The following is a 16,485-nucleotide window of genomic DNA, read 5'->3' on the forward strand; positions in this document are numbered from 1 at the left end:
ACAATTGTGTAATCCATTCTCGGGTCCTTCCTTCAGAGTCCACAGATGCTGGGCCAGTCAAGAGATCCCCACTCCCTTCCTCAGAGATGTTCTCTGTGTTCTCCCCCATACCGTCGACATTTGGAATGGACGATTGGGTCTCAGGCATGGATGAGGCAAGGTCGGACACTTCACTCATGTCATCCACAGGGATAAAATTGACAAGCATCAGCAGGTTCCTATGGACCACCTTCTCACGTCCAGCAACTGTGTCACAGATCCTGTACGTATGTGTCTCAGCATTCATGCCCACCACAGTGTAGATGGTTGATTCCCATCGATCAGCGACTTTCCTCTTCCCCCTCTCCCTCTTGTTCGCCAAGAGCACCCTGTCGCCGACCTCAATGTCAGACCCCTTCACTTTCCTGTTATAGAGCCGAGCATGCCTGTTCTGCTCTTTTGTGGCATGTTCCTGGGCAATGGCCATGGCCTCCCTCAGATCTTTAGTGAGAGATTCTACATACTTGTCATAACTCGTCACACATGAGTCATTCAAGACGGTTCGGAAGAGGACATCTACAGGTAGACGGGGAATGCGGCCAAACATGAGATAAAAGGGGGCGTATCCCGTCGTCTCATGGACCATACAGTTGTACATGAATGTCAACGTCTGCAAACGCCGTGGCCAGTCAGCCTTTGCTTCAGGTGTCAATGCACGGATCATCCCACCCAGGGTCCTGTTGAATCGTTCCACACTACCATTTCCCATTGGATGGTAGGGTGTTGTGTGCGATTTCCTGACGCCTGAAACTCTGAGAAGCTCACTGATTAGCTGACTCTCAAAGTTTTCCCCTTGGTCGCTGTGGATCCGCTCTGGGAACCCGAAGACACAGAAATATCTGTCCCAGAGAACTCTCGCCACTTGCTTGGCTGACTGGTTTCTACAGGAAAACGCCTGAGCCATCCTCGTAAAGTGATCGGTCATCACCAAGACATCGACTGACTTGTTTCTGGAATCTTCAGCCGACCAAAAGTCGATACAGACAAGCTGCAGCGGTCTGGTTGATGTTATACTCTCTAAGGGAGCTCTCCCCTCAGGTTCGACTGTCTTGCTGACGATGCATCGCTGACAGTGGCGCACATAGTCTCTCACATCCCTGTCAAGGTTTAGCCAGAAGAACCTCTGTCTGGTTAAACTGAGACTCCTGAACTGGCCCTGATGTCCTGCATCATCATGAACACCCTTCAGAACCTCAACCTTGAGTGAATCAGGCACGACAAACTGAGACCGCCTTGCCTTGGTGATCTGGTCTCTTGAAACTCTGTACAGCACACCATTGCTCACAGCGAGCTTCTCCTAACTGCCCTACCATGTCTGTGAGGTGGTTCATAGCATCAGCATCACTACTAGGTGTAGAAGTGTGAGGACCCTGCCCCATGACCTGCCCAACAGGAGCACAACCTGGGCTCTGACTCAACCCTGTACCCCTACCGCTGTCAGCCATGGACCGGGAATGCCCCACCCCCCTATCAAACTTCCTGGTGACATCGCTGCCGCCAGCATAGCCACTAAACGCCAAACCTCTTCCCATCGATAGGACTGGACTGGCAAAAGTATCCACCCTATCGTCATCAACTCCCCCCTCAGACATTGTAAGTACTTGCGTTGTGTTAAACTACGGAATACCAAATGAAAAAAAAGAAAAAGAAAAAGAAAGAAAAAGAAAATTATAATCAAAATAATAATTATAAATATACTTTTTCTTTCTTTTTAACAAAACAAAACAAAAATAATCGTCACTCTATGCATGGGAGTGAAAACACTTCGCTCTGACCAATATACTAGTTACAGATCTGACCACACACTGATCTTGTACACAATTCTGGACAGCCACACAGCATCCACGGCGATCGGCGTCGAGCTGATCTTGAAGATCCAGAAGGTCACGGCACCAGTGTAACGGTTGTCATCTGGTCAGAGATTGAAGAGACGGAACTGCCTTTGACTGTTTATTGCCTATAAAAGACATGGAATAAAACAGCTGTAGTGTTTTTCCTGGTCACTTGTACATCTTGTAGAACCTCAGCAACTGGGTATAAGACTGCTCTTTTATAATGTCTCAATGACACAGTATTTATAAAAGTACATGTATTTTACATTCTCATAACAATTAAAATAACAAACCCACTACTTTCCAATACAATATACCATGACACAGTACCATAGCCTTCTTGCAGGTACATAACCAAATTGGTAAACTTGCACGACCTGCTGGACATAGCAGGAAATGCAGCAAAATATGTGAACAAAAGTATAACGTTAATTAACATGTTTGCACTATGTACGAAGCCACATACCTATAAAAGACATGGAATAAAACAGCTGTAGTGTTTTTCCTGGTCACTTGTACATCTTGTAGGACCTGCATGTACAACATAAAATGGTACATTATACTTCCTTCTCAAGATTATTGTAACAAGAAAGTATTCGCGCCATGACACGTTTCCTCAGTTCTAACATTTGTAAAACGCAACACACATCTAGAACCAATACCAGCGGTCAAACCAACACAGCTATCATTACATTATGTAATACAGTGAGCGTTACGCACTATGTTATTACAGTTTAATGTTTAGACAAATTCTAACCAGAGAAAATAGTGATATAGTGGAGCTACACTTCAAAGGGAAACCTACCTCAGCAACTGGGTATAAGACTGCTGGGTAGGTAGTGGTACGGTGTCCCCACAGAGACATGCAGCGCGATATACAATGACCTCAACACGTCACCAGGTGGCTCCCAAAACAAATACGGTATGATGTTTCTCAATTTAGATAAAATTCACATGCAAACAAATATAATTTCTAACTCTGTTACACCTGGCGTACCCATGGTGGTAAAAATCAATCTGTTTTATTGTCAGATGTAACACTAAGTGGATTCCATTTTCTTCTCCCTGTGATGTACTGGGAGAAAACACACGGAGATGTGCTGATCTAGGCAGCTGTAGCTCACACAATCACCACATGCTAAAATGCATGTGCATACACACACACACACACACACACACACACACACACACACACACACGCATAGACGCACACAGACACACAATTGATGCATACAAGCACACACACACACACACACAGACAATAGATGCATACAAGCACACACACACACCATGTTCATTACACTTGCTGAGAGATTTGTATCTACAGCATTCATTGCAGTACTGAAAGATTTCAATAAAGCTGTTATACACAGCATATTTACGGGAGAGCGAGAGAGACAGACAGACAGACAGACAGACAGACAGACAGACAGACAGACAGACAGACAGACAGACAGACAGACAGACAGACAGACAGACAGACAGACAGACAGACAGACAGACAGACAGACAGACAGACAGACAGACAGACAGACAGACAGACAGCGAGCAAGTGAGTGAGTGTCAGAGTGAGCTTTTGGCAGAGAGAGAGAGAGAGAGAGAGATGACTGTGTGTACATGCATTAGCCTGCCCATGTTTATGCTCTGAATCTTCAAATAACGTGTGTGTGTGCATGTGTGTGTGGTTCAGACTCCAGGCAGTACCCTGTGTTCAGAGGCAGGCCCTCTGGGAACGAGTCGCAGCATCGCCTTGACTTTCAACTGATGACCAAAATACAGGACACTCTGTTCATTGCTGGCAGGTAAACAAAGCACTCCATGCATGCGCACACACACTCTCACACACAGTGACACACAGTCACACACACACACACAGAGTCCTTGCTCTCTCTTTCTCTCTCACATACACACACTCAAAGCACCCCCCCCCCCCCATCCACCTTCTCTCTCACACACATACACATAGCGCACTCTCTCTGTGTCTCTTTCTCTGTCACAAACACACACACACACACACACACACACACACACACACACACACACACACACACACACACACACACACACACACACACACACACACACACACACACACACACACACACAGACAGACAGACATGCACACACGTACACACACACGCTTGCTTATTGGCAGGTAAACAGTGGTGTAAGGGGAAAAAGCTCTTAGTGTTATTGGATCTGTAGCGTCCTAGAACCCACCTCACCCCTGCCCACTTTGACAACCTAGGATGGCTTAGAGTAGACGACAGAGTACAGCAACTTGCAATGGGCCTGGTCTACAAGATACACTACACGACCAAGGTACCCATGTACCCATGACCACAACAGCAGAGGGAGCTCCACAAATCATGTTAAACCCAGATTCGGCTCAAACAAGGGACTAAACACGTTTCGCAACTATGCCACATCAATGTGGAATGCCCTACCCAAAGCTGTAAAGGAATGTGAATCACTACCCACTTTCAAACACACTCTCAAAGAACACCTACGGGAGACTGCAATTCGAAACTGGCCCCTGTAAATGTCCTAAGCCAACCCCCTCCAATGTACAGTAAATTACCTAGTATGGTTGTCAATATTCCAATGTACAGTTTTGCTTGTACAGTTGTACAGTGTGTGTGTCCCCCCGGAACCCCTCCTACCCTAAAGTGAACGAAAACACCATCTGCAATGGCATGACAGAGATGGCAAATGAGATAGAAATTGTGAAAGAAGCATGCCGGAGGGAAATACAAGAGGTTAAAGTTGAATCGATGGAGAGGCTACTCGAATCCCATCGCTACCACAGGCGAAACAACATCCGCATTGTAGGGCTTGATGAAGCAGTCAATTGCGAAGACGACAACTTTTCAACAGTTCTATCATTGATTTTGGGTAACAACTTTCCAAACAAAGTGCCGAAAGTGGACCAAGTTTACAGAATCGGTTCTCGGGAGCAAAAAAGCAAAGGGCCAAGAGTCATCATTGTTACTCTGCGGAAGACATCAATAAGAGATGACATCATCAAAATTGCTCGCATCCAACGTGGGATGCTGAAACATGGTGAACATTCAATATTTATCTACGAAGATCTAAGCAAAGAAGCCATCGCTCGACGTCTACCATACAAGGAGGTGATGCAAAAATTGTTCAAGGCTGGCCACAGGCCACGGCTAACATACCCGGCGCTGTTATCGATCGTGAAAAAGGACGGCCGCAGGATTGGATTACGCACACCACAAGAGGCTGAGGAGTATTGGATTAAATATGGAGGAGATACCCCAAGTCAGAACGACAGTGTCTGAAAACAGATAAGCCGATTCATCTCCCTCTTTCTCAGTGTATATCAGTATTAGAATGACTTTTATTGTGTTCATCAAAGTAGCAGATGATATGCAGGCCGTCTATACCAATGCGTACTGTGTATAATACGATCCGTAATACATTATAATTTCAGACTCTGGTCTCCGGGGAGACAAGTACATATCATTGGCAATAAGTTCAATCTGGAATATTCTGGGTTTATCGCTCGACTGCCCTGGGTCTCTTAGATCATTCTGGAACATAACAACAGTCTATTGGTACTAGTATATTCTACAACCTTCTAGAATATAATGCACCATGACAACGAAGGCCTACAACTCTAACATTAAACATCCGGTGTGTATATACATAGCAGATAATCAATTGACTGAAGTTCAATCAGTCCTTAATAATACTTCAAAAATCAACCACACCTAAACGTATGAACACAACAAGGTTATTCTAACAATTTATGTAATCACTCCACTGATGAAGTGACTGGCACATTGAAGCTCTAAAAGGCTCTGCTTTTCTATTTTATCTAATCACTTAATTCGGTTCTAGTGGCTTCTCCACGTTGAATATTATTCTATCTCTCATTCCTTATCTATATATTTTTTTTTTATTATTCTATTTTTTATCTCTATCTTTTAACTTACATTGTTCTTTTCTATTGTTCTTCACATTTAGGTGTCAATATTTCTCTACAATCTTTTCCTTTTTCCTGACTTTCCTACATGTTAGTAGAGGGTTCAAATGAATATGTCGATGAAAGTTTATTCTCTTTTTTTTCATTTTTCACAATATTTCATTACAGTAAGGGAAGGTGCAAGACCAAAAGCGACATTCTATTGCATTAGAATGAAAATGTTAGATCCTATGGCAATTAGCATAGGAAGATTAGGATTACAATGCTCAGTTTGGGCAACCCGGTGGACTAAGGGAGAGAGTCATTCGCGGAGGATGTGTTTTTGGAACACAGGCCTGTACGACTCTCTGGGCGAGGGGAAAATAGGGGATTTTTATTTGTATATATATATGTTTTTAAGCTCGGCTCTCAATGGGACCTCATTAATTGCATGTACATCTATTGTAGCTTCGCACTTCAGTAGCATTACCAAAAACTACACAAAAACATGCATAGATTATGGCTAGTTTGAATATAATGATATGGAACACCGGTGGGATAAACAAACAACACAAACGCAAAAGCGTGCTCACACTGATGAAAAAAGAACATGTGGACGTGGCTCTATTAAGCGAAACGCACATTTTAGAGGAAGACATAAATACGTTAGCGGATAACATATACCATAATATTAGTCACTCTTCTTTTGGTACGAGAACTCGAGGTGTAGCCATAGTCGTCAGACGTAAATTAAATATCGAATTAAAAGGGGTATGGTCGGATGCTGAGGGGCGTATAACTATAGCTAGGATTGTACATAATAACAGGAAAATAGCGTTGGCAGCGGTATATGCCCCAAATTTGTACGAAGTGGGTTTCTTCACTTCACTAACTGGGGAAATGTTAAACCATCCCGAGTACTCATATATAATAGGTGCGGATTTTAATGCCATTTGGAATCCAAGGATGGACAAATCTTACCTTGCCTTTTCCAGCGAACAAAAAAATTCATCTAAAGCATTAAAAGATTGGTCAAAGACTACAGGGGTAATTGATTTATGGCGTTCACTTAATCCCATGACCCGAAAGTACTCCTGTCGTTCGGCGAGACACAACACATTATCCAGAATTGATTATGTCTTTGCATCCCCGAGAATATTTGATAAATATGAAGTGGAAATGATACCCAATGCGCTTTCAGATCACTGTTATTTAATCCTGAAAGCAACATTAGGTATACTATCTTCCCGGGCCCCAAGATGGCGTTTTAATACTATGCTGCTTAACAACAAGGAATTCATTACACAACTCAAAGAAGCTCTCACAGTATTCTTACGGGATAATGCAAACGCGGTGCAAGACCCCAGAATATTATGGATGTCGGTAAAGGGTATGATCAAGGATTTCACGGATAGATTTTCCTCCATATTGCGCAAAAATCAATGCACAAAACTGTCTGAAATGGAAACGCTTTACTCAACGTTATTTAATTCTTTAAAATACAACAACTCTACTGGACTAGAAAATCAAGTTAACATTCTAAAGACAGAGATCAATGCAATATACAGACAAAAATCGGAAATGCAAATACGCAGCACAAGACAACAGCAGTATTTCCAAGGTTCTAAACCTAGTCACCTATTAGCCATGCGATTAAGAATTAATGCAAAATTTGCAGATATAACTGCCATTAGAAAACAACAAGTACTTGTGACAGACCCCAAAATAATAAACGATACATTCAAAGAATTCTACTCCGACTTGTATAATTCAGAAACAACCGTTGATCAAAACAAATTAGACACATATCTTAATCAAATTATTCTCCCTAAACTTTCGGAGGACGACGCTAAACAGTTAGAAGCACCGATCACATTAGAAGAACTCAAGAAGGCCATATCCGGAATGAAAAACGGTAAGGCTCCGGGAAAAGACGGTATCCCATCAGAAATGTACCTTTCTTGTTGGGACATATTTGGACCCTTATTACTAAATATGATCTTATACTCAGTCAAGGAGGGGAGCTTCCATAAACACCACAATATCGCACTCATTTCAGTCCTTCTCAAAAAAGACAAGGACCCCACTGAGTGCGGTAGTTACAGACCTTTAAGCCTCCTCGGAACCGATGTCAAACTGTACTCTAAGATATTAGCCATCAGATTGCAAAAGCATATGACGTCTTTAGTTCATCCGGACCAAACTGGCTTCATAAGAGGTCGCCTGATCAATGATAACATAAGGCGAATTCTGCACGTACTAGATGCAGACAAAGAGGACACCACACCTAAGGCGATGCTATCCCTGGATGCTATGAAAGCATTTGACAGGCTGGAATGGTCGTTTCTATGGGCAGTATTAGAAAGGATGGGGTTAGGAAAAGGATTCATTGATATGATTAAAGTACTATACAAGGACCCATCGGCCATGATTACAACAGGCACATTCATCTCCGAAATCTTTCCGGTATCACGCTCAGCCAGACAGGGTTGCCCTCTTAGTCCCGGACTATTCGATCTATCATTAGAGCCTTTAGCACAATATATAAGACAATCCCAATACATTGTTCATGCAAAACCCCAACACCACATTGCCGCATCTACTCAAGTTGATAGAGAACTTTGGTGATTTATCGGGATTTAAAATAAATTGGCCAAAGTCGGCTTTCCTTCCTCTTAACATCCGAGCAAAAAAAGACACATCCCTCCCAGGTGCGATACCCATGGTTAAACATTTTAGATGCTTGGGTGTGGAAATATTTCCCACCATAAGGCAAACGGTGAAGCACAATTACACAAAAATACAGAACAAAATCAAAGACGACCTGGACAGGTGGGCAAAACTTAAAAACTCAGTACAGGCAAGGGTATCAATTGTTAAGATGGATGTATTACCAAGAATCAACTTCATCAGCTCAATGCTACCGTTACCTCCTCCAGAGGGCTACTGGAAAAGATTACAATCCTCCACATACAAATTTATTTGGAATAACAAACCACCTCGCATAAAAAGATCCACCGCACAGAGAAATAAAGCAGACGGTGGCATGGCAGTTCCAGATTTTTTACAATATTTTAAGGCTTTCACATTAAGACCATTGACAATATGGTTTGATCCCCAGGCTTTGGTATCTTGGAGAGAATTGGAAGAAAACATAGTAGCCCCACAGAGACTGAAGGACATAGCACACACTAAACTTTCAATCAAGCACTGTGAGCGGGAATTTGGCCCCATAATTACCCATGCAATCAGAACATGGCGAGAAACACAAAAAAAATATCCTAACCCTCAAAAATGGCATAATCACACTCCCATATTCAATAACAATGCACTCTTAATGGGAAAACGCCCTATAAGATTCCCTATATGGGAAGAGCAAGGCATACACTCATTAGGGGATATTTTTAATAACCAGGGCTTCTGTAGTTATGGAGAAATATGCACAAAGTTTAACCTCACCGAGTCCACATGGCTTTTTTACATACAGTTACGCCTATGTTTGAGGTCTCACGGTGTTCCATTACACATACCAGTTGAACACCACAGATACCACACATTTTTCTACGAAAGAGAAACATTGGGAGGTTTTGTATCAGGTTTTTATTATCAATTACTAACGTCCTCGTATGAAACCCTTCAACTAGACACTGTCTGGAGGAGGGATATTCCAGACCTGGAAAGTGACTTTGATTGGCAAGAAGCATGGGCAAATGTCCGTCTTACATCAAGGAACCCGGACCATCAACAAATCAATCTTAACTATATTCACAGGACATACTTGACTCCTATAAGGCTGAACAGAATGGGCCTGAAACAAGACTCAAAATGCTCCCAATGTACAAATGGAGACGAAGGGACATTTATGCACATGTATTGGGACTGCCCACCAGTTAAGGCATTCTGGAAAGATGTGACCCATCAATTATCAAAACTCGTATCTTGGAATATACCAGTACACCCCTCTGTATTGCTTTTAAATTATGTTTTTGAGTTTGCAGTAAATCCACAGCTAAAGAGATTGGTCTTATCGGGTATCACAGTTGCTAAAAAACTGATCGCATCACGCTGGTTTCAACCGGAAAAAATTTGCCGGAAAGTTTGGTCTCTTACATATCTAGATGTGATATATCAAGAAATATCTACAGCAAGAATTCTGGGTCTCAACGAATCCAAAATGTCAATGTGGGTAGAAGTGGTGGAGAGAATAAAAGCTAGCTGATAATGGTAGTGTCTGGTTAGGAGTGAGGGATAATGGAGGTACTATCCAAGGAGGGGTCCGGGAGGGGGGGGGTTCGAGCTGGAGCATATGTGTGTAGGGTTTTAGAAAATAGGTATTAGGGGTATGTTCTATATAAACATTTATATAATTGTAATTTCGCTGGATATACACTGTATACGGTTAAAATGTTATTATAGACTTTTTTTTAATCTTGTTTCTGTACTTGCATGTAATTTTAACCACCTTGACTGTTAGTTTCATTATGCATTGTGTTGAGTACTGACTTTTAATAATTTTTGTTTTGCAATAATAAAAAAAATATAAAAAAAAAAAAAAAACAGTACTGTATTTGCAAATCTGGTATGTCATAAATGTATAGATGTAGCAGTACTGTCTATCTGTATGTCATGTATGTCATATATGTCCTGATTAATTGAAAATGGGGGACCCTGATGTAAACAAGACGAAAGTATTTCTCTGGACTGCATCCCCTTAACAATTGTGTGTATTGAGCTGTACTGTATTGTACCCATTCTGCAATCTGTTAATAAAGTTTTCAATCAATCAATCAATCATCCCCTCCTAATAGACAGTCTCCTCCCCACTGTATGTATATATTTTCTCCCACCCACCCCCTCCTAATGTACAGTCTCCTCCCCATCATATATTTTCTGTTAGGATCTCTGGGTAACAGTACTGTATAATATTTGCATAACCCTGCAGTTCATCAAGTCCCACCCGCTCATGGACACTGCGGTGTGGTGCTGTTTGCTGTGATGTCACAGTGGTGTGTTTGTTCTGTCTGCCCACAGAGACCAGGTGTACCTAATGAGTCTGAGGGAATCCTACAGGAATGAGATCATCCCTTACAGGGTAAGACTCTGGCCACACTTGTAAACACACAGGGCTCCTTAGAAAAGACTGGGCCATTCATCACATGCTCACATGTTATAAAACCAGAGAGTGGAAACCAGAGGAGTGTGTGTGTGTGTGTGTGTGTGTGTGTGTGTGTGTGTGCGCGCGCCTACATGTGGTTGTGTGTGTGTGTGTGTGTGTGTGTGTGTGTGTGTGTGTGTGTGTGTGTGTGTGTGTGTGTGTGTGTGTGTGTGTGTGTGTGTGTGTGCACACACACGTAACCATGTGTGTGCATGTGAGAGTGTGTGTGTGTAGTACATAGTGCCACTGCCTATGTATTCGTCTTACGTTCCTTTGTGTTTGTATTCCAGAAACTAACATGGAGGTCGGGCCAAGCTGATAAAGAGATGTGTGCTTTTAAAGGAAAACACAGAGTAAGTTTTACCTCAAAACACTTATCTCTTCATGTACCTCACAACACTTATCTTATCTCTCATTTACCTCACAACACGTATCTCTCATGTAACTCACCAGGCTGGCAGTCTGTTTAATGTCCTAATTACATTACATTACCACTATTGACCATATTCACCAACCGCCATTTTGCTGTTATGTCATTCTCTGGTTGGGATTTCTTTCCACCCTCTGAATATGGTCAATTCTGCTTTTACAATATCCACCTATCATCTCTCCATCTATAACCAACTAGGGCTGGGTATTGCCACTGATTATCCGACTTGATTATGATTCACAAGGTTCGATTCTATTAGGCGTAATGGCGCTGGTTTCAGGGGCACAGTTTGTTTTCCCACAGTTGAGTTTGAAACTTCTCTGAAGATCCGTGGATAGTGAGCCCTTTTCACGGCAGCCATTTTGACATGCCTGAACAACTTATAATTCTTCTATTCTATATCTATGGTTACACCTTTGTTTACCCATCTATGACTAATCAAAATGCCTGCTGTGAAAAAGGTTAGTTACCTTTTCGCAAAGAGCAATTTTCCTGCTTTGATTTCAATTGGACTGTAACATTTGTTTGTGCTTTTTGTCTGTTTCAGGATGAGTGCCATAACTTTATTAAAGTGCTGGTCCCCAGAAACGATGACTTGGTCTTCATCTGTGGCACAAACGGCTTCAACCCCATGTGTAGATACTACAGGGTGAGTTCTAGAAAGTGTGTGTGTGTGTGTGTGTGTGTGTGTGTGTGTGTGTGTGTGTGTGTGTGTGTGTGTGTGTGTGTGTGTGTGTGTGTGTGTGTGTGTGTGTGTGTGTGTGTGTGTGTGTGTGTGTGTGTGTGTGTGTGTGTGTGTGTGTGTGTGTGTGTGTGTGTGTGTGTGTGTGATCTTCGACAGCAATTTTAAATTCGACAAACAGGTCAGTGCCGTAGTTAAAAACAGCTTTTACCACCTTAGACTCCTGGCGAAGAAAAAAGCCTACCTCTCCCAAAGTAACCTAGAGACGGTGATACATGCCTTTGTCACCACTCGCCTCGACTACTGCAATGCTCTGTACACGGGCATCGACAAGTCCCTCCTCCGCCGCCTACAACTGGTGCAGAACGCAGCCGCGCACCTCCTCACCAAAACAAGAAAACACGAACACATCAGCCCAGTTTTGGCCTCGCTCCACTGGCTGCCTGTTAGCTTCAGGATCGATTTTAAATTAGCTCTAAATGTTTTTAAATCATTGAATGGCACGGCTCCCTCCTATCTGTCCGAGCTCCTGCACCGCCACACCCCCCACCGATCCCTCAGATCAGCTGACCAGATGCTATTGGTGGTACCCAGAACCAGGCTCAAGACTAGGGGAGACAGAGCTTTCTCCACCGCAGCGCCTAGATTGTGGAACAGCCTCCCCCTCAGCGTACGGACTGCCCAGACCGTACAGGCTTTTAAATCACTCTTGAAAACCTACCTGTTCTCCTTGGCCTTCCCCCCTACTTAACCACCACTAGACCCCTGGCCCTTCTATCCTCTTTGTTTTACTGTGTCCTACCAGTTTTTATTACTTTCATTGCTTTATTATGTTTTTAATCCTATATCTTGCACCATATTGTTTTGTTTTTGTTGCTTTCATTGCTTTGCTATGTTTTTCTTTTCTTTTAAATCTTATACCTTGCATCACACTATTTTGTTTTTATCAACTTGCTTGTGAAGCACTTTGGTGTCAGCTGCCGCTGCCTGGAAATGTGCTATACAAATAAAACTGACTTGACTTGTGTGTGTGTGTGTGTGTGTGTGTGTGTGTGTGTGTGTGTGTGTGTGTGTGTGTGTGTGTGTGTGTGTGTGTGTGTGTGTGTGTGTGTGTGTGTGTGTGTGTGTGTGTGTGTGTGTGTGTGTGTGTGTGTGTGTGTGTGTGTGTGTGTGTGTGTGTGTGTGTGCTAGGCTTGGGCGTTGGGGTGCATGTGCTGTCTCTGTTATACGTTAATGTTGTGTGTGCTAGGCGTTGGCAATAGGATGATATTATCGTTTACGTATCACGCACATGGCCACAAAATGGCTCTCACGTGTCCCTGATAACAGAACAATATTCAATTATGCAGCCTGTTATGAATCGTGCGCTATAGTCAGTCTCTCTTTCCCTTTCTCTCTGGCTTCACCACTTTGTTGTAGGCTATCAAAAAACATTATGTGAGCCTATATTCTGACCCTGAATATAACGTTACCACATGTAGCCTAACTCAGTGGAGAAAACTTTGGAAAGAGGTCAGCTCTTGTTAGCAAAATAATGTAAATGCACCTAACGATGTGACAACATGTGGTTAATTTACTTTTATCAATTCTGATTGGAAGCTGAAATCAAAATGCTTGAATCTTCCCCCGAGACTGTAATGTTTGCAGCAAAGGTTTGTGTCAAGCTAGCAACAACAACAATAAGACTTCCGGTCAGAACTTTTCAAAATAAAAGCTGCCACATATGTGTCTTTTCAGCTTTTTCTGGATGATAATATCATTTATCATTGCCTTTCTTAAAGCAATCAGTAGGGGAATTTCAATGTTGTCCAAGCCTAGTGTGCACATGTTTCTCTGTTACCATACATTAATGTATGCATGTGTCCTTTGAGCTGGATAACCTGGAGTTCGATGGAGAGGAGATCAGTGGACTGGCTCGATGCCCCTTTGACGCCAAACAGACCAATGTTGCCCTCTTCGCTGGTCAGTCAAATACACATGCACTGCTTTTCAAATACAAACACACTGCTTTTCAAACACAAACACTGCTTTTCAAATACAAACACACTGCTTTTCAAATACAAACACACTGCTTTTCAAATACAAACACACTGCTTTTCAAATACAAACACACTGCTTTTCAAATACAAACACACTGCTTTTCAAATACAAACACACTGCTTTTCAAATACAAACACACTGCTTTTCAAACACAAACACACTGCTTTTCAAATACAAACACACTGCTTTTCAAACACAAACACACTGCTTTTCAAATACAAACACACTGCTTTTCAAACACAAACACTGCTTTTCAAACACAAACACTGCTTTTCAAATACAAACACTGCTTTTCAAATACAACCACACTGCTTTTCAAATACAAACACTGCTTTTCAAATACAAACACACTGCTTTTCAAATACAAACACTGCTTTTCAAATACAAACACTGCTTTTCAAACACAAACACACTGCTTTTCAAACACAAACACTGCTTTTCAAATACAAACACTGCTTTTCAAACACAAACACTGCTTTTCAAACACAAACACACTGCTTTTCAAACACAAACACTGCTTTTCAAATATAAACACTGCTTTTCAAACACAAACACTGCTTTTCAAACACAAACACTGCTTTTCAAATACAAACACTGCTTTTCAAATATAAACACTGCTTTTCAAACACAAACACACTGCTTTTCAAACACAAACACTGCTTTTCAAATACAAACACTGCTTTTCAAATACAAACACTGCTTTTCAAACACAAACACTGCTTTTCAAACACAAACACACTGCTTTTAAAACACAAACACTGCTTTTCAAATACAAACACACTGCTTTTCAAACACAAACACACTGCTTTTCAAACACAAACACTGCTTTTCAAATACAAACACTGCTTTTCAAATATAAACACTGCTTTTCAAACACAAACACTGCTTTTCAAACACAAACACTGCTTTTCAAATACAAACACTGCTTTTCAAACACAAACACTGCTTTTCAAACACAAACACACTGCTTTTCAAACACAAACACACTGCTTTTCAAACACAAACACACTGCTTCTCTGAAGCACTATTCGTGTCTTTCTGCTCACTTTCATTAACACCTCTGAAACAAATGGCAGCTATGGCAACTCAGCCAACTTAAGCCTAATGAAATTCATTGTAGTAATGGATATTGCTGAACAGAATAGCAGTATACCTGCATGTGTGTGTGTGTGTGTGTGTGTGTGTGTGTGTGTGTGTGTGGTAACCGTGCTCCTTGCTGTATGGTTTCAGATGGGAAGCTGTACTCTGCCACAGTGGCAGACTTCCAGGCTAGTGATGCTGTCATCTATCGCAGTATGGGGGATGGATCGGCCCTCAGGACCATCAAATATGACTCCAAGTGGCTAAAAGGTTAAACCACTGACTCTCTGATTCAATTCAATTCAATTCAATTCAAATAGGCTTTATTGGCATGAAATATCAACATACTTATTGCCAAAGCAAGTCCAATATACAAACAATAACATATATATTATTAAGCAATAAAACATACCATAATATTAGCAATAAGTAAAACAATCAACAGAAACATATTAAATTACAAAATAATCATTCAATCGGGTAGTCATTTTACAGATGTAGCCACCCAGATACATGTATTTACAGGGCTTGTTCTCTTATTGTATGACAACCATCTACATATTTTGCAGCTAATACTGTACACTGACTTTTCTCCCCACATATATATAACAGCTTTTGATTATCAGGGAGATGGATAAACTGTGGATCAATTTTATTTATTTTATAAAAGAAAACTTCTCTTAGATCCTTGTATTTCTCACAGTATAGTAGGAAGTGAGGTTCTGTCTCAACATCCCCCTGATGACAAAGTGAACACAGCCTGGCCTCTCTGGGCAGCCAGTTCTGCCTGTGACGGCCTGTTTCTATGGCTAGACTATGTCCACTCAGTCTGTACCGTGTCAATGTCTTTCTTAATTTTATATCATTCACAGTGGTCAGGTATTCTGCCACCGTGTACTCTCTGTTTAGGGTCAAATAGAATTCTAATTTACTTTGAGATTTGGTTGATTTGTTCCAATATTCTATATAGTTTTCTTTTTGTTTTGAGGTTATTTGGTTGGGCCAGATTTTTTGGTATCTGTCCTGAGGCATTTGTGGGCAGAGATTTCTGACTAGCTGGCAGAGGGGACTCTTATCTGGGTTCATCTCTTGGCTCTGAAGGGCTTTGTAGTGGTAGGAGTGGGGGTCACTTGATTGGAGGTGTGTGTAAAATGTTATGGCTCGCTTTTGAATTTGAATGATTAGGGGGTATTGGCCAAGTTCTGCCCTGCATGCATTATTGGCAGTGTGTCTGTGGACCTTAAGTAGGTTTTTGCACAATTCTGCATGCAGTACTTCTAATGGGTGTTTTTCCCA

At 41.8% G+C, this 16,485-nt stretch overlaps 1 protein-coding gene across 1 annotated transcript in view; it reads left to right on the top strand.

The window, feature by feature from the left end:
- Positions 1–16,485, top strand: part of LOC311236305 (semaphorin-6D-like) — a gene marked incomplete at its 3' end in the record, with an annotated part of 40,453 nt that overhangs the window by 2,132 nt on the left and 21,836 nt on the right. The window contains exons 2-7 of the mRNA XM_084338382.1: positions 3,562–3,673; positions 10,834–10,894; positions 11,248–11,310; positions 11,935–12,036; positions 13,941–14,031; positions 15,340–15,459. Coding sequence (XP_084194508.1) covers positions 3,562–3,673; positions 10,834–10,894; positions 11,248–11,310; positions 11,935–12,036; positions 13,941–14,031; positions 15,340–15,459 — 549 coding nt within the window. The remainder of the gene's footprint in view (positions 1–3,561; positions 3,674–10,833; positions 10,895–11,247; positions 11,311–11,934; positions 12,037–13,940; positions 14,032–15,339; positions 15,460–16,485) is intronic.

Source organism: Notolepis coatsorum (genome assembly GCF_963971535.1).
Source record: "Notolepis coatsorum genome assembly, contig: SUPER_10_unloc_1, whole genome shotgun sequence".
Lineage (NCBI taxonomy): Eukaryota > Metazoa > Chordata > Actinopteri > Aulopiformes > Paralepididae > Notolepis > Notolepis coatsorum.